General features: G+C 45.2%; 1 protein-coding gene across 1 annotated transcript in view; it reads left to right on the top strand.

Moving 5' to 3' along the window:
* LOC105475888 (cadherin related family member 3) overlaps nt 1-18,449 on the top strand; it is a 113,825-nt gene that overhangs the window by 21,054 nt on the left and 74,322 nt on the right. The window contains 5 exon segments of the mRNA XM_071094128.1: nt 6,081-6,175; nt 7,963-8,045; nt 10,213-10,235; nt 13,139-13,283; nt 16,275-16,464. Of these exon segments, the coding sequence (XP_070950229.1) occupies nt 6,081-6,175; nt 7,963-8,045; nt 10,213-10,235; nt 13,139-13,283; nt 16,275-16,464 (536 nt within the window).

Below are 18,449 nucleotides of genomic sequence, written 5' to 3'. Positions count from 1 at the left end.
TTTAAAAATAGCTCTAGGATGCATTTTGAAACCTCAACCCCTTTAAAATGACAAATCTTACAACTCTTCTCCAGCTTAATAAAATGAAACTGTATCACAGTAAATGTAAAATAGGTACTAATCTGGAAGCCACTTGTATTTGCTCCCTTCTTTTTAGTGAAATTTAAAAGGCATGTGCTGGTACGTTGTTTGGACCAACACTGTTCGATATTGCACCGGCTCTGTCCAATGAAGCTATACCGTGAGCCGGAAATGAGTGCTGCATATGTAATTTTAAATGTTCTAGTAGCCACATTGAAAGTAAAACAAAATAAGTGAAATTAATTTTAATAGCTTATTTAACTCAGTATATTCAAAATATTTCAACATAGTCAACATAAAATGATTAATGAGATATTTTGCATTTTTTTCCCCATACTCAGTGTTCAAACTTCATGTGCATTTTACACTTACAGATCATCTAAGTGCAGACCAGCGACATTTTAATGCTCATAGTCACACATACATGAGGGTAGTGGCTAATGCATTGGCCGGGCACAGGCTTAGATCTAGCATTGGTTACCCCTCCCTGGGTACCTTCTGTGCTGTGGTGGGCATGTGGGTAGAGCTTGGAGGTATGCATTAATAATGGGCTCAGAACGTGAGAAGGATGATCTGCAAGTGAATAATTATATTTACTGGCATTTCTTCTTTGGGTACTCCCCCACCTCTTCTCCACTCCCTGAAGGAGGCTCTTTGAGACCACCCTCCTCCCATCAACTCCCACACTCTCTGCTTCCCCCTCTGCTTGGAAATGGCCACCGTGACTGCAGAAGAGCCTCCTTGGAGACTCCCAGGATGTTAATCAATCTCTCAGCTGGAGGCAAAATGATCTAGTGCAGCAATTTCTCCATTAAGGGGCTTTCTCTTGGCCTTTCCATTGAGGAAGGGCTTTTGCATAAAATGCAATGTGCTTTGTCTTCACCAGGGCAGACAAAGGATTAAATTAAAAGAGCAATAACCTAGCTACTACCTGGACTTTTGGGAGGGCAGCAGGGGCCCTTGTTCTCTTTCTATTTTCATCTTGCTCATGGCTCTAGGAAGTGGCAGCCGGTTGTGAGTTTTTGTTTTCCTGTGAATAAAGTGGTCATCATATGCCAAACCTGCCCCTGTCAAGGGTCCTAGCTGGATGGGATCTTTCAGGTCTATTGAGCAGTACTTTATTTCTGGATGAGGGAGGGAACTGAGGGGCCAGGTAACTCCGTGAGAACCCAGGTCTCCTGACCCAACTCCCTTCTACTCTGTTCTGGCAAGTTCTGCCACTGGCTTCCCACCCCATTCTTTTCTGAGTGACAGCATCCCTGTCCCCACCGTACACCCCCACCTGCCCCACTCATTCAGCTGCCCTGGTATCTGCCTGCCAACTCAGGAGTCACCACCTGAAGTCTTAGCAAAAGGCGTTCCTCATTCTACTCCAGGTTCTTGTTAAAATGCTTATAAAAGGAAAAAGCAATGGTATTGGACAATTCCCACTCCAAATATGTGGTCACTGCTGGCTGTTTGTATATTGAGAGAGACACTCTCAAATAGATGGGAATCATTGTTATTAAGATTAGCAAAGCCTGAATCTTGCAGCACAGAACCCAGGCCGATTATGGAAAAAGAATGACAGAGTGTGAGGGCATAGGATCTGCAGCTTTATCGGTGAAGGATTACATTAATAACAGCGTTTTGCATTTGTCATCGTGTCTCTTCTTAAAAACATTCAAGTACTTGCCTGTAACCCACTTAGCTCATCCTCAGAACAATGAACCACAAGCAGGAGCCACGTTAAGGGCTTGCAGTGGGTAGTTTTTTAACGGTAGTCTTTTTCTTCTAGGCACTCTTCCCTCCTTCCTCTTCCACGTCCCACCTCTGAGCTGAGACAAGGGTGGAATAGGGGAAAACAAAGAGAGGAATTGAGGCTTTTACAAAATATTCAGCTTCCATTGAAAAATATAGGAATGTGGCAACATATTTGTAACTTGCCACAGTCCTGAGTGCTCTGGCCCTCTGGAGTGGGTTTGGGGCCATGTACTCAGTGGCTTGTGGAGCCATTGACACTCCCTGGATGTGGGCAGAATAAGGGTCTTTCCCTCTGGAAACTCGGCCCGCGGTGGCCTGGTAGTTGACTCCTCTATTCTATAAAAGACAAGAGGCTGAATTCTTGTTTGTTTCTACTGCAGGCCTGAAAGCAACTGATAGCTGCAAAGTGGCACAGGTTGAATCATTGGCCTGTGACTCCGACTGCAGTGGGGAAGTGAGCCTGGAGGTGGCATTCCCCTGTTACCCCAGGGAGCCTGACATTTCTGGAAACTGGGCCAGCTCCCTCCCACCTTCCTTTCTCCCTACACCAAGGCACGATCAAGGGTGAATGGGACAGGAAGGATGGGCTTCTTGTCTTCCAAACTAAAGCTTTTGTGTCTGAGAGCAAACCTAGCTGCAAAGGGGCTGCAAATAGAGAAACCTGGGGTGGTGGTAAAGAAATATTCCCAGCAGGAAAACCAGAGAGCTTGTCTGACAAGCATTTGTTAACTGAATTGATCTGATTACTCAGGACTTTTCTTAGCCAGGACTGGGGGCAGCGAGGGGCTGCAGTTGCTTTTCATTCCATTTAATTTCTGTTTTCCAAGAATGAATATCAAGGGAGCAGCTTTGATTAAACAAGCCTTTAAAAAGGGGGAGAAAATGCCAGGTTTTACAGAGAGCCTTGCTGAGTTGCTGGCAAATGGCCACATGACACAATATTTTTAGCCTTTGGATATTATCTCCTTTCTAAGTACAAAACTGCTATTCCCATTAACACAGCTCTTAGGTTCAGAGAAAAAAGAAATTAGCCTGGTGTTAAAAAGAAAAAAAATATCAAGATTCCAGGAAATCACCCTCTTAATCGAAATTAAAAAGAAAATTCTCGTGTGCCTAGTTCTACAGTTCTCCACATCCTTTTTATCTGCTGCTGTTTTTCTTTTTTCCTTTTTTTCCTTTCTGCATGAGTTGTTGAGACTGTGGGCCCAACTGGAGAAGATTTTATAGCCAAGTCTAGCGTTATCACATTCAAATAGAGTTTTAAAAAATGTTTTGCAGGACGGTTTTTTGTTGTTGCTTTTTTAAGATTCTCTAAGGTGGGAATGTTGATCTTACTTAGATGGGAAATGAACAAGAAGAAAACCCCAATATTTAACATCGAACAAATATTTATTGAGCATCTATTATATGCTAGTCACTGAGGATATAGGAGTGAATAAAATGAAGCCCTTTCCCTCATGGATCCCTTCTAAGGGGACAGCAGTAGTTAACATTTATTGAGAGCTTGCTATGCGCCAGGCGTTGTTCTAGCACTTTATATGATAACCCATGAGGCATGCCCTGGTATTATTACTCTTTGTAGGCACTCACATGGCTAGAAAGTGATGAATCAGGATTCACATCCAGATATTCTGGCTCCAGAGTTACCAAACTTAATTTACTACCCTAATTTGTGACTCTTGTATTACAGATGAGTCTAAAAGTCCTTCTGAGTTCCCATCATATCCTGTATGTATCCCCTTTGGAGCACCTCCCCAAACCTTTGTTCCCTCAGTTGACCATAAGATTTTGGAGCGTAGGGCCTATCTGTCTTCTCTGTATCCCAAGACCTTATCATGCTTGGGACCAACCAGAATTGGAGACCCAGCTCCTGGAGCATTTCAAAACACATGTGGAAGGACACTCTGATTCAGATACATGTAGTAAATCTCCTCCCCAACCCACGAGTCTCTAAAACCCAGTTGTTCTATCATATGTAGCTTCAGGCTTTGCTTTATGGATATGCGAGGCTTCTCTGTAGGGAAGCCTCTGCTCAAAGACACAGGACGGCTCTGTGTGTGGGCAGCTGCAGGCCTAGGCAATTGCTGCCAGGCCATGAGCTGGCATATTAATGGGGAGCTTGGGATTTAAACCCCACATCTGGGAGTACTGCCAAGGTACTTGCACAATTTGTGGGGCTGGAAGAAGGGTGCTCTGTGGCATCACCCAAATATTTCCCCTTAAAAATGAGCAGAAAACACCTAAATGATCAGCAAGAATGATTTAGTAAAATAAACCCCTGTAGTAGGATGCTGTGCCATCGTTAACTAACCAGCCTGTAAAATAAGACTTAAGAATAGGGGTAAATGCTCAAGATATAAATGCAAGGAACAGATTTTATAATTTTGATGATAACATCATCCAACTATTTATGGAGGGTATACGTTTGCATAGGAAAGAACAGAAGGCTAATCACCAAAATGAGATTTAATAGGTGGCATATTTCATTTCTTTTTTATACTTTTCTGTCTGCCTTGGTTTTGCATAAAATATGTTCATTACAACTAGAAAAACATTATTAAATAATAAACAAAAGGAAACATTTAAAAATGGCTTGAAAACCTTATATTGGCCTCAAAGGAGGCCTTTCATCTATCTTCTGTGCACACTCGCTTCTTGTACTGGAAGCTCAGCAGCACTCATAACACAGCAAATCGCTGGGTTGGAAACCTTGGCAGGTGTTTCCTTTGATTCTAGACTTCAGGGGCTGTGGCTGTGGTTGCAAAACCTCCACTGATGATCTGATCCAGAGATCTAAGGCCTTGAGGATAGAACATCCCTCATCCTAGCAGGAAATAATGAAACCTTCTAACCTTAAAGCCCTTTGGAAGAAATGAATATAAACATGTAAGTCTCTAGCGTTGCTGCGATCTGTCATATTTTACGGCATGCATTCTCATTTAATCCTCAATAACATGAAGGAGCAATTGGGTGTATCAGCCCTAAGTTATAGGCAAGAAAGGCACTTGTCCCAGACCTTGTGGTGAGGACCAAAGCTTAAGCCAGATGCAGTGGCTCATGCCTGTAATCCCAGCACTCAGGGAGGCAGAGGCAGGTGGATCACTTGGGCTCAGGAGTTCAAGCCCAGCCTGGGCAACATGGTGAAACCCTGTCTCTACAAAAAATACAAAAAAAATTAGCCAGGTGTGGTGGCACACACCTGTAGTCCCAGCTACTCGTGAGGATGAGATGGGAGTATCGCTTGAGCCTGGGAGGCGGAGGCTGCAGTAAGCCATGATAGCGCCACTGCACTGCAGGCTGGGTGACAGAGCCAGACTCTGTCTCACAAAAAAAAAAAAAAAAAAAAAAAAAAGAACTTGGACCGTGAACTCAGCTCTTCTGATCCAGGCTCTTCCCCTGTTTTCTTGACTCCAGTGTGGGAGAAACAGAGCAATCTTGATGAGCTGCCATGGGTGGCACAGGCACAGTCCTCCTATGGGCTGGCCCTCAGTGGGCTGTACACATAAACCCGTCTTTTCCTATCAGATCAAGGAGTTCCGGGCAGGGTGTCATCAAGAGAGCTGGGCTGGGAGCCAAGGACTACAAAGACTCTCAACTACCCAGAGATGTAGGAAGGACTTTCCCAATGGCCACATGCCAGGAATTAGATATAAAAACAGCTCTTCTGTATCCCTAAACCAGCTTCCGAGCTATACTGTAAGCCCTGCTACGTTTCATTCTCAGTTCACCTTTGTCCCTTGTTCCTTTAGTCATTTCAATAAGTGATGCTCGTGCATTTTACACCCTGCTATATTGTAAGTTGTTTTTAAGGGTAGTGACAGATCTTACTCACTTTGGTATAGTCCTATTACCTAGTGGGTAGTAGGTGTATTTAAACAGTGTTGGTTAAAGCGAAGGCATAGAATCAAAATCAGAAGTTGTCCAGTAGAAGTGAGAACACAGTGATAGGGATAAGAAGACTGGACTCAGAAGCAGAGCCTGCCTGGACAGGGGCCTTTTATATACTTTCTGTAGTTAGAACAGGATCCACTCACCAGGTTTTCAGGGTGTGGTCAACCAGGGCTCAGACCAACAGAGCCAGAAGTTTCTGGATTCAAGAGTGATTAAATTGGATAACTGCTCATTTGAACTGCATCCTGATGCATTGAGAATGTTCCAAGGGCTGAGAATATAAAACAGGAAATGAGCACACACATCTTCTGGGGAAGGGTGGGTAGGTGGGCTGATCTCACCAAATTTTTCCCTTCATTTTTTAGTATTTCCTGATTTCTCCCTCAAAGAGCTTCAGAATGTCTGCTAATGGCACCCTCTTCTCCACAACAGAACTGGACTTTGAAGCAGGACACAGCAGGTAGCCTTGCTACTGACCTTGCTTGAAGTACTGTTGATCTGAGGGTCAAGGAAAACATAAGGAATAGGTCACAGTGCAACCTGAGGGTAGCTGGGTGGGGGCCCTTGAGCAGTCTACAGCCTCATTGTAAGCTCAGATGGTAGTGAACCCCAGAGACGGATGGGCAATTGTCTGGGAGGTCTCTTTTGATCTCCAGAGAACAAGAATGACAGTATGGGAAAGGGTGCCCAAGTACAGGAGTGTCATGAGCAGTGCAAGGTCAGACATAACCAGGTTCATGCACATTTGTGTCTTTCCATAAGGTCAGGTTTTTACTGATGCTATTTCTTTTTTTTTTTTTGAGACAGAGTCTGGCTCTGTCACCCGGGCTGGACTGCAGTGGCGCAATCTCTGCTCACCGCAAGCTCCCGCCTCCTGGGTTCATACCATTCTCCTACCGCAGGCTCCTGAGTAACTGGTACTACAGGCGCCCGCCACCACACCCAGCTAATTTTTTGTATTTTTAGTAGATACTGGGTTTCACCTTGTTAGCCAGGATGGTCTCGATCTCCTGACCTCGTGATCCACCCGCCTCGGCCTCCCAAAGTGCTGGGATTACAGGCGTGAGCCACTGCGCCCGGCCATTACTGATGCTACTTCAATCCTAAAAGCCATGAGCTACATGGAATTCCCAAGGAGGCAACTCTGCTTAGACTTCTTGCTAACTCAGTAGTCAGAGCACACAGACTCAAGCCACTCCACAGGTCAGTCAATATTGTAAACTATACATAGTATACTTCATCAGCACATAAATGTTATAAATTAAACATTCTACATCAAACAAAGTAACATTTAACATCATGAGAAAAGGGAATAGAAAAAAGAGGTTAATAAATCAGACCAAGGACAGTGATGTCTAAGGTCTGACTCTCCAAGGACAAGGAGAGTGTCTTGGCCACATCCAGATGGTCATCAATGTCTTGCAAGGACGAGTCTTTGATTTGGGCAGATGCTGGGTGCTGATTACAAGTGACAGCAAGACAGGGTCTGTCAAGATGGCCGTGTCAAGCCGGTGAAGTCCTGCTCGTTTTATGGCCCTTGAGTCCTCTGGTGAAGACTGATAGTAAAGGATTATGCCCTTATCTGGTTGAGTGTTGTCTCTATTGATTAGGTGAACAGCTGGACCCTGCTGGCTTGATGCCTTTTGAAATGTAAGATGGCATTTTTTTTCTAAGATGGAGTCACTAATGTCAAGGGTGATCTATACAAGACTTCTCCAACCCCGTCTTGTTTGGGAGAGGCAGCCATCCAAGCAAAGGGGCTGATGAGGGGAAAGCAATAAAGTAGGGTGAGCAGGCCTTGGGGAAAGTCCAGGCTTTGTGGATGAAAACATGTTGGCCTTGGGGTGAAGGAGGTGAGGCTCCTGGCTCTGCGCCAGGTGTGGGAACAAGAGCTAGCCATGTGAGCCGTGGGAGCCTCGCTTCCTCCCGTGGGAGTGATATGCACGTTCCAGGGGTCTTGTGAGAAACACCGGGATAGAGCGTGCAGCATGGCGCTTGAGCAGACGCTGACCTGGTGGGACAATGGTGGTGAATAGCCCCTGCAGAATGAGAAGCAGCCAGTGGGTTCGGAGACGGGGGGAGAAAGATCGCCCTGCAGGCCTTGAGACTGTGGGGGCATTACGGAGAGGGTCACCACCAAAAGGACAGGCTCTGCTCTCACTCCTCCTACTCCATAGTTTTCCCCATCCTGTTTTGAAATAGTGCCAGCAAAGCTTGATTCTCTTACGTGGAATGTTTCCCTGGCAGTTTCCATCTCATCGTGGAGGTGAGGGACAGTAGAGGCCTCAAAGCCTCCAGAGCGCTCCAGGTGAAGCCCCTCACTTTACCAGGTAGGCCTGAGGGCATGCAGGACTCCCTGGGCCGCAGGCACTTCCTTCTTAGGTGGCCTCATCTCCTCTGGCACATTTAATACAAGGCAAAAGGATGCCCTTTGCTGTGGCCTGCAGGAGAAATGAGAGGCATGAGCTCTTCAGAGTCTTTATCCTGGCCTCTGGACTCTCTGGACTGCTGTTTTCCACCTTTGCTGCCTCTGCCTCCTGTACCCTGACATTGACATGCACCATGGGATTTTGGATATGGTGTGGAGGAGGGGCGGACACATGCCCCGGGGTGTGGCCTGCCGCTGTGCACATGCAGAGGGTGCTTTTAAAGTAAAGTGCCGCACGTTAGTGACAGCAGAGTCCCAGAGCATGCACCATCACTCACGACTCCCTAATGCCCGCTCCTAGCATGTCATCCTCGCACTGAGGAGAGGGCTATTTTCAGGGTGCCTGCCCTTTACTGGCTGCTCTAAAGTTTCTTCCTGCCATCATGGATCCAAAAAAGTCATTCGGCTGTGTCTGGCAGCTCCTCTGTCCAGCAGAGGTGGGAAGGGTAAATGCATTGGGTGGAGGGTAGTTTGTGAAAATGTACCTGGCACTATCCCAGACACAAAAGAAGATCTGAGCCTATCGTAGATGGGGATTTAGGAGGAGATGATGGGATTCTGAGCTAGTAGATGGCACTGCAAACAGCCTGACATACTGCTTACAGTATACTCTCTTACATACTGCTCTCTGCCTGCCCCAGTCCCTGAGATGGCATAGGAGCCAGCCACAAGGAAAGTGGCAAAATCACCTTTAACAGCATGAATGGCTATGAATAGATTCAGCACAGGATACTCCACCAATAAAAGACCATTAGGCCTCAGAGGTGGGTAGAGGGCTTGCAAAAGTATTCCAAGATTGGGAGGTATTAAGGCAACCTCACTCCCAGACTAACCTGGTGCCACTTGGCAAACACACCACAGTTGCACAACTTCTGGATGTTAACACAGTCTACAGTCCAGTGGCAGGTGTCAAAGAATGCATCTGCTCCACTCCCACAGCCTGAGGATGGAGCCCTGATACGTTCCTCTTTCAAACCTTGACCCTCAATTTATCTGCTGTTATTAAATTGTTATGTAATGCTTTCCATCAGCACCTGATGCTGGATTAGTTTCAGAAGGAGAGCTCAGTGCCTTTGGGCTGACAGGTGGCTCCTGGAGCAAAGTCCAGGCAGCCTGTTAACAGTTATGACATCCCAACCCAGACTCAGGCTCAGGTATGGGCCCACACAGCTCTGCGTTCTTCAAGAACCCCCAGAGGAAGGTGATGGCTGCAGGGCTGGAGCAGATGCATTCTTTGACACCTTCCCCACAAGTCCCATCTGGGAGGAGGGGAGGAAGGTTAATGGGGTTGTAAAGCGAAAAATAGTAAGTCCTCCCCAGGGGCAGAGCTTATAAACCATCTGGTTTGGACCACATCTTCCAAAATACAGAAACTGACTTTAGCTGAGAGAGAACATGACCCTTGCTGGCTTAGGATGCACCCCGAGGTCAGCCTGGAGCTCTCTGGTTCTCATTTTAGGTTTGAAAGAGGAACATATTGGGCTCCATCCCCAGGCAGACAGCATGATCTGTGTAACAGTCTTCTGTTTGTTTGTTTGCTTTTTAAGTTAGTCGACTTTATTCAAACAGCATTCCTTGGTTGAAGGTGAGGATGGGTCTGCTAGAGCCTCACTCCAAAAGGAGTGGGGGCAGTCAATGAGAGTCAACCTCATCCCTCAGCCATCGCCATTTGAAAGGATTTGCTCGGTTTCAAACTACATGCTGACTTCGGGGGCTTTCATGGTTCCCTTGAGCTTCTGAGCCTCCTTTTCCCATAAATCAGTGCTAGCACTAATGATAACTTCTTTAATTCAGGATTAACAAAATTAAATCCTCAAGCAGACTCAAGTGTACTGAGTTTGACGGTGAAATACAAATGTAAAACGTACAGACAGCCTGTCTATCTTTACTATTTGTTAAACTCATGTAGTTAACACAACCAAACAAGTCCTATGTGTGTTCTTGAGAATGTCTCCCCATTTTACCCCTGGTTGGTGACAAATATCAGAAAGCTTTATAGACTCAGGATGCATGATCCAGGAGTCTGCCATTATTGAAGTTGAGCATCTTATTATAAAAGCACCTGACAGACCGGGTGCAGTGGCTCACACCTGTAATCCTAGCACTTTGGGAGGCTGAGGCGGGTGGATCACCTGAGGTCAGGAGTTCGAGACCAGCCTGACCAACATGGTGAAACCCTGTCTTTGCTAAAAATACAAAATTAGTCAGGTGTGGTGGCAAGTGCCTGTAATCCCAGCTACTCAGGAGGCTGAGACAGGAGAATCGCTTGAACCCGAGAGGCAGAGGTTGCGGTGAGCCGAGATCATGCCACTGCACTCTAACCTGGGTAACAAGAGCAGAACTCCATCTCAAAAAAAGAAAAAAAAAAAAAAAAAAAAGCACCTGACATATTTACTGTTTTCCTGTGCACGGAGCTTGCTGTGTGTGCAGAGCACTTTATTTTAGAGTTGGGTAGGTAGGTCTTTCTCCCCTCCTGCCCATTTCTTTTGTATTTACTCAGTCCTTTTCCACCTGGTGCTTGGCAGTGTCATGCACACCTTGGGCACTTACTGAATACTCATTCATAGTGGTGAAGCCATCCATGGCTTCCCAGCATTCACACCCTTCCCCATAAGTGTGGCTGCTGGCCCAAGCTCTGGGGGTCATGTGTTACAGGGAAGAAGGGTGTGGGAATACAAGTGGTAGCAGAGCTTTACTCTGTCAGGGTGGCTGCATGGCACCTGGTTTCACTGTGCTTTGAATAGCTTTTAACTGTCGTCTATGTTGAATGATATTTTATATATACCTGTATCTTGGATTCAAAAATCAAATAGACTAAAGATTTTATCTCCTGCCAGGCTCAATGTCAGGTTAACCAAGGAGAGAATATTTCACCTGAGCACCTGTGTCGTGGCCAATAGCCTGACTAGTTCCCTTCTCGGGGATCTGAGTTCCTGGAGCACTCAGCATGGACTAGATGAGCCTTCAGAGCAGAGTTTCTTAAACAGCAGAACCGCTGGCATTGAGCCAGGTACCCCTTTGTAGAGGGGCTGTCCTGTGCATTGGAGGATGTTTAGCAGCATCTCCAGCTTCTGTCCCCTAAACATCAATAGCAGCTTTCTCCTCTAGTTGTGAAAATCAAACATGTGTTCAGACACCACCCCCACCCCCCAGCTGAGAACCACTGCCTGAGAAGGAAGGAGGGATGATGGGAGGAAGGGGCTTTTCCTCTGTGTCCTCTCTCTGTCCTGTGGGAAGCTGGGAGCCTGTGGTTGCTACCTGTGGCATCATCTTATTATCTTCCTTCTGAAACGTTAAAGCCTATACAGATCTGCTGGGCATCTTGTGAAAAAGCCAATCCTGGTTCGGAGAGCTGGGGTGGGCAGACCTGAGGTCTGCATGTCTAACCAGCTCCTTGGTGATGCTTTTACTAGGAGCATGCTTGGAGCAGTAGCGCATGGCTGTGTGATTAGCACATGCATCTTAGTGGCCTCTGTGTTGGAAGTTAACAGAACTCACTCATGATGACCAAAGCAAAAGCATACTATATCAGCAACAGGGGCACTCACAGAAGGGACTGAGGGGCTTGGCCCAGCCTAGGGAGCTGGGGCCATCTCCTTCCCTCCTGGTTCTAGTTTCGGTTCCTGCCACCCCATCTCTTTGGCCCCATCCCCCTTTGCCTATTCCTAGACCCACCAGGGGCAACATCACAGACTCCCTGAGAAGGAGGTATGTCAGGTAAGGGAAAGGATGAATGGGCCTGTTTCAGTGGGACCTTGGAGTGACCTTAGGCTGAACATGATTACTGTCCCCCAGCAATGGAGTATACCCACAGAAGACCACCTTGTGAATGGATGTGGGGGGAACTTGGATCCAGGGAGGAGCCCTGGTAGGGAGGGTTTGGGTGAGGCCCTGGTTCCTGCCTTTCTCTGACTGCCCCTGACTCTAGCTATTGATTTCCTGCCATTTCTCCTTCCTCTGGCCCTACCTACCTTATAGGGATGGTGAGATAGCACAGCAGAAATATTCCAAGCTCATGAAAGGAATGCAGTCACTTAGATCTAAGAAGTACTATACCCCTTTTGAAGATCCCATATGGGAAGAGCTCCACTTGGGAAACCGGGAAATTAGAGGTGACTATTTGCCCCATATGCCTGCAGAGTTATTTTGAACAATAAGCCTCCCTTAGAGCATTCAAAATTACTCAATGTATAGTTAGTTAAAACTCCCAACCTATCAGTCTCACTACTGGCCTGTTCCAAAGGCATTGGCGGAGGTCTGAGGAAGATGGGTAAGTTGGTGATTTGGGGTTATCTTCCAAGAAGGAGGACAATGATGGGGCCTGGTCTTCTGCCAGGGGACCTATTTCTCAGTTCAGAAAGCTGACCTCATGATTAATGCAACTTGGAAAGGTGCACGAGTTCTGTGCATAAATTCTATATCCTCAGGCAAAAAAAAAAAGGAAGAAAAAAAAGTGAGCAAAGGCATGAGAATACAGAAGCTTTACAATTTTTCTGGCTTCTGGTGGCAGCCATGGGATAGGAATCAGGAACAAGGGAGGGAACCCGCAACTCTGGACATGACCCTGGCATGTAACTCTGGACACACTGATTTCTAAAAGAATTCATGGAAATCTGCACAAAAAGTGGGACAATGAGAAAAGATAGCTGGATAGGCCACCTATCCTTATTTCAAAAGACGTCAATGCCAAAGCCAATCTGAAATGACATCAGGCAGATGTGCGTAGAGTCAGAGACTGTGGCCCATGTAAATTGTTGCAACGACAGCATACTTTCTTCACAGGTACTTTCTTCACATCCACAGGGATGTGATCTTTGGGAATACAAAAGCCAGCCACCCCTCCTTTCCATTGCTGTGTTCTCCCTCTGAGCATGTTGATACAACTTGAACAGCTCTGCACTATATTTAGCACTAACCAAAATATCAATTGCCTAGACGCTACCTTCCCGTGCCCCTGAAAATTAGCTGTGTCTGCTGTATCTCTGTTCCAGTCAGACAGGAGTGTACCTGATCCTGGAGGAACTGAGTCCAGGAACCATCATGGCCAACATCACAGCGGAGAATCCTGATGATGAAGGTTTTCCTAGCCACCTCCTCTACAGCATTACCACTGTTAGCAAATATTTCATGATAAATCAGTGTAAGGCACTCACCTCCATCCTTAAGTGCATCCTCTAATTCAGCCATTTGAATTGTTTTACAATGCAGTTGTCCCTCGACACCCATCAGAACTGGTTCTAGGACGCACCATGGATACCAAAATCCATGTATGCTCAAGTCTCTCCTATAAAATGGCATAGTATTTGCATATAACCTATGCATGTCCCCCCATATACTTTATATCATCTCTAGATTCCTTATAGTACCCAATGCAATGTAAATGTTATGTAGATAGTTGTTGTATTGTTTAGGGAATAATGACAAGAAAAAAATGTCTGTACATGTTTAGTACAGATGCAACCAGCCATTTATTTTTCCTGAATATTTTTAATCCTCAGTTGGTTGAATCTGAGGTGCAGAACCCATGGATACAGAGGGCTGATTGTATTTTTCTTATCTTCTGGTATGGGGCATGTCTTTCTGTCTGGGGTCATCATTGGTTACCAAGGTAATAGATGTATTAAAAGCAGCTGGCATGGGGGCTGGGCAAACTAAATAGGGTTGACAGCTATGTCGCTCTTCACCTTTGTGGGGGATGGGGCGGGGGCAGTGAAGAGATTTATTTTCTTACCCATTGTTAGATTTGTGACTGAGACCTCTATAAAAAAAGACAGATTAACAAGAGAAAAGCATACAAATTTATTCAATGTTAAGTTTTATGTTACACCAGAGTCTTCAGAAATGAAGACTCAAAGAAACAGGGAAATCCATGTGTTTTTATGCTCAGTTTGATGAAGTGAGTAATTATGGAGAAGTATGATTGCAGGACAAAAGGGTATGACCCAATGATAATAAACCTGGGGAATTTAGCAAGATCTGTTTGTTCAGATTTTTCCTGGCATCTCTGTCTTCCAGAATAGGATGTTCCTTTCCTCCAGGTATAGGTAGGATACCGCTGGAATGAAGGTCTTATGACTGCTTCAAGCGAAAGCCAGAGAGCTCTTTTAAGGGCTGCTTCGGGGAAGAAGGGCAGGAGAAGGTCAGAGACCTTCCTGCTTCTGCTGTTTTCTCAAATGCCAAGGTGCCATATTTTGGGATAATGTGTCCTGAATCCCATCACCTTTTTCTCAAAGGCAGGTGTGTAAGGACGGATGGGTTACTTATCCTGAGGGTTCCCCGAAGTCTTCTGAAGAGAGGGGCTATATCAGCACTGTCCAATAAGAATAGAATCAAGTCACTTATATAATTTCAAAGTCTCTAGTAGTCACATTTTTAAAAAGTAAAAAGATATAGGAGAAATTAATTTTAATTAGGCATTTTTATTTAACATGTATAAAATATTATTTCAACACGTGATCAATACTTAAAAGTTATTCATGGCCAGGCATGGTGGCTCATGTCTGTAATCCCAACACTTTGGGAGGCTGAGGCCAGAGGATCGCTTGAGCCCGGGAGTTTGAGACCAGCCTGGGCAACGTAGTGAAACCCTGTCTCTACTAAAAGTTTAAAAATTAGCTGAGTGTGGTGATCCACACCTGTAGTCCCAGCTACTCAGGAAGTTGAGGCAGGAGGATCTCTTGAGCCTAGGAGTTTAAGGCCTCAGTGAGCTATGATCATTCCACTCTACTCCAGCCTGGGTGACAGAGCAAAACCCTGTCTCAAAAAAAAAAAAAAAAAAAAGTGATTCATGAGATATTTCATACCATTTTCTTTGGTACCAAGTCTTGGAAGACTGTTGTATGTTTTATGCTTACAGTACATCTCAATTTGGATTAGCACCATTTAATTGCTCAATAACTCTCATGTGACTAGTGGTAACTGCATGGGACAGTGTCATTTTGCTCAATCTGCCAGACCGATGGGAGTTATTTTCCCATCTGAATATCTCTGAAGGGGACGAATTCCCCTTCTCTGCACTTCTATAACCATCTTTTCCTGGGGCCTTAGTACACACCAGGCATTATGCTGAGTGATTATTCACATACATCTCATCTCAAGTACTCAAGATAGCAACTGAATGAACTATCATCGTTCACATTTTACAGATGAGGAAACTGAGGCCTAGGGAGAGCCTCAGGCAGGTTAAACAATTTGTTGAAGGTCTTACAGCTTGTAGGTCGTGAAGTTCAAGTACCAACCTAAGCCACCTGATTCCTCGGGCCTGTCTTCTTAACCACTACCAGACTGCCCCACTCCTGTAAGTCCTGATCGCATCACCAAAAAGGACTTCCAGCCTTAGACAATCCCCCCCAAAAAATGTGCTATTGGCTCCTTAGGCTTTCGGGCAAAGGATACCTATTCCCAGGAGAGCCAGGCAAAGGCAGTAATTGTGCACTGCCTCTGAAAATGTCCTAATGCCCTGTCAGCTGATAGTGTAGGGATAACCATGGCTGAGAGTTCTGTTCACTCTAGTGTTGCAAAATTCAACTTTTAACAAGCAGAGTGAGTTTTTTTTTTTTCTTTTTGTTGAGCATATTTATTAAGATTCTTTGGTCGCAGGTAACAGAAACTAAGGCAAACCAAGCTAACAGAAAAAAAAAAAAGAAAAATAAAAGAAAAAGGCAGGGACATCTATCAACAGGATTCTGGGCATCTCCTAAGAAAATGTCAAAAGATGGGGGCATACGAAGGATGTGACCCAGTGCTGCTCCAGGGACCTAGGCTCTGTAGCTCCACAATTAGCCTGTGATCTTCCAATGTGTGCCTTTCAGTTACAAATTCTCCAATAAGAGAGCCCTGTGGGTCAAGCTGGAGTCAGTTATTCACCAGTCCAGTCCACTCTGGGCAAGGGCTGCCACCAGGGACCCAACTCTGGAGTGCAGTGTGAAAAATCCTAGAAGGGTCAGGCCAGATACCCCAATAAATGTCTAACAGAGGAACTTAATGGGTTTTCAAAAATGTATTTGTATAGAGATTATGCTCTGCATAAGCTCTTCCTCATGTTAAAATGGTCTTTTCCAGTTTTCTCCAAGTTTCTGTATTCCTTTTCATTTCTCTTCAAAGGGTCACATTCTAACCTTTGCTTTCTTCGTGACTGGTGCAATCCAAGTGGCCCAAATGATACACCGAGATGCAGGTGAATTGAGACAAAATCCCACCATTTCCCTGGAAGTTCTAGTGAAGGACAGACTATATGGGGGTCAGGAGAATCACATCCAGATAACCTTCATTGTGGAAGACATCAGCAACAATCCTGCCACATGCCAAAGGTTCACCTTCAGGTATGCACACTTCGAAACTTGGGTTGGACATTCTACCTCTTTGGTGGTCCTCCACCCTTTGGCTTATCTGGTATATTCTCAGGAGGACCTGAAGAATTATAAGCATTTGGAGAAACAGCTTAGTAGAATAAATCGATGTGAACTGTTCACTTTTGTCCACAGGTTTCCTTGTTGTCATCCTTTTTTCTTCCCTCTCTTTCATTTTCCTTCTTCTTCATTATCTCCCTTGTTCACTTTCTTACTCTTAAGAATTATTTTTTATTTTGCTCCCTTCTATATCCTGCTCATCTCCGTTGGTGAAAAGGACCACAGGGACTTGTTAGGCCCTCTCTAGACCGTGCCTGTTTTTGTTTATTGCCACGGGTGGCAAGATGGGGCTGTTAGTTAGCAGTTATAATAGATGTTTGAGACTTAGGATCAGTGAATAGGAACTCCCAGAGAAACACACCACCAGCCAGATGAATAAATCAAACCAAGTACTTATGTAAAACCAAACAAAGCATCGAATTCACCTTACACAACTTAATTGAATATAAACAAAAGACATCCGAAAGGGAAAAAATGCAGGTACAAGCGGGATACAAGTGATTTTGTATATTTTGACTCATTCTTTGTCCCACAATCTATTTGCTATTATTTTACAATAAAGTCGCTTGTGATTCTGGGTTAATATGCTTTTTGAAAACAATATTATCTTTCTACTGTTTTGTCAGAGTCACATGATTAGTATTTCTCACATAAACCTCATCTCTAAGGTTTTGTTCCAGCCAGTCTCTGGTCTCCTGAGAGGCTGAAGAGGGCTCTTTGGGAGGAATTTGAGTTGTGGGGAGCAACTCCACAGTAGCCCTTGCTAAAAGACAGCCCTGTATCTGGAGCAAGGCTGATGACTGGGGTGGGTCTCAGTTCCGGATGTCCCCATGGGGTGAGTCTCCTGGGTTTATCTTTGAGTCATTTTGTAAGTTTTCTCCAGGTGACTCTGGACATAGACCCAATACATGCAGAGGACAAAGGACCCTAGACCAAGATTGCCTTGGAGGAGCAGGGGAAATAGAAATTCCTTTACTATACTCATGAATGTTTCCCTCTCCCAAATGGCATGCCCAGCGTAATGCTAAAGGATCCATGTGGCCTCGAGTCTGATATCAAAATGGTTAAACTCTGTTCTGGATGCACCACTGACTTGTCCCTTCAGATCCAGTCTCCACCCTGCTCTGTGCTCCAAGACACTGACCTGGATGGATACTGTATTAGTCTGTTTTCATGCTGCTGATAAAGATACACCTGAGACTGGGCAATTTACAAAAGAAAGAGGTTTAATTGGACTTACAGTTCCACATAACTGGGGAAGCCTCACAATCATGGCAGAAGACAAGGAGGAGCAAGTTACATCTTACATGGATGGCAGCAGGCAAAGAGATAGAGCTTGTGTAGGGAAACTCCCACTTATAAAGCCATCAGATCTCATGAGACTTAGTCACTATCACGAGAACAACACAGGAAAGACTTGCCCCCATGATTCAATTTCCTCCTATCAGGTGTCTCCCACAACATGTAGGAATTCAAGATGAACCTTTGGTGGAGACACAGCCAAACCATATCATCCTGCCCCAGCCCTTTGCAAATCTCATGTTCTCACATTCCAAAACCAATCATGCCTTCCCAACAGTCACCCAAAGTCCTAACTCATTTCAGCATTAACTCAAAAGTCCACAGACCAAAGTCTCATCTGAGACAAGGCAAGTCCCTTCTGCCTATGAACCTGTAAAATCAAAAGCAAGTTAGTTACTTCCTAGATACAATGGGGGTATAGGCATTGGTACAGCTGTTCCAAATGGGAGAAATTGGCCAAAATGAAGGGGCTACAGGCCCCATGCAAGTCTGAAATCCAGCAGGGTAGTCAAATCTTAAAGCTCCACAATCATCTCCTTTGACTCTATGTCTCACATCCAGGTCACACTTATGCAAGAGGTGGGTTCCCATGATCT

This window comes from Macaca nemestrina, chromosome 4 (assembly GCF_043159975.1).
Source record: "Macaca nemestrina isolate mMacNem1 chromosome 4, mMacNem.hap1, whole genome shotgun sequence".
Classification (NCBI taxonomy): Eukaryota; Metazoa; Chordata; class Mammalia; order Primates; family Cercopithecidae; genus Macaca; species Macaca nemestrina.
This window is presented reverse-complemented; position numbering and strand designations above follow the sequence as displayed.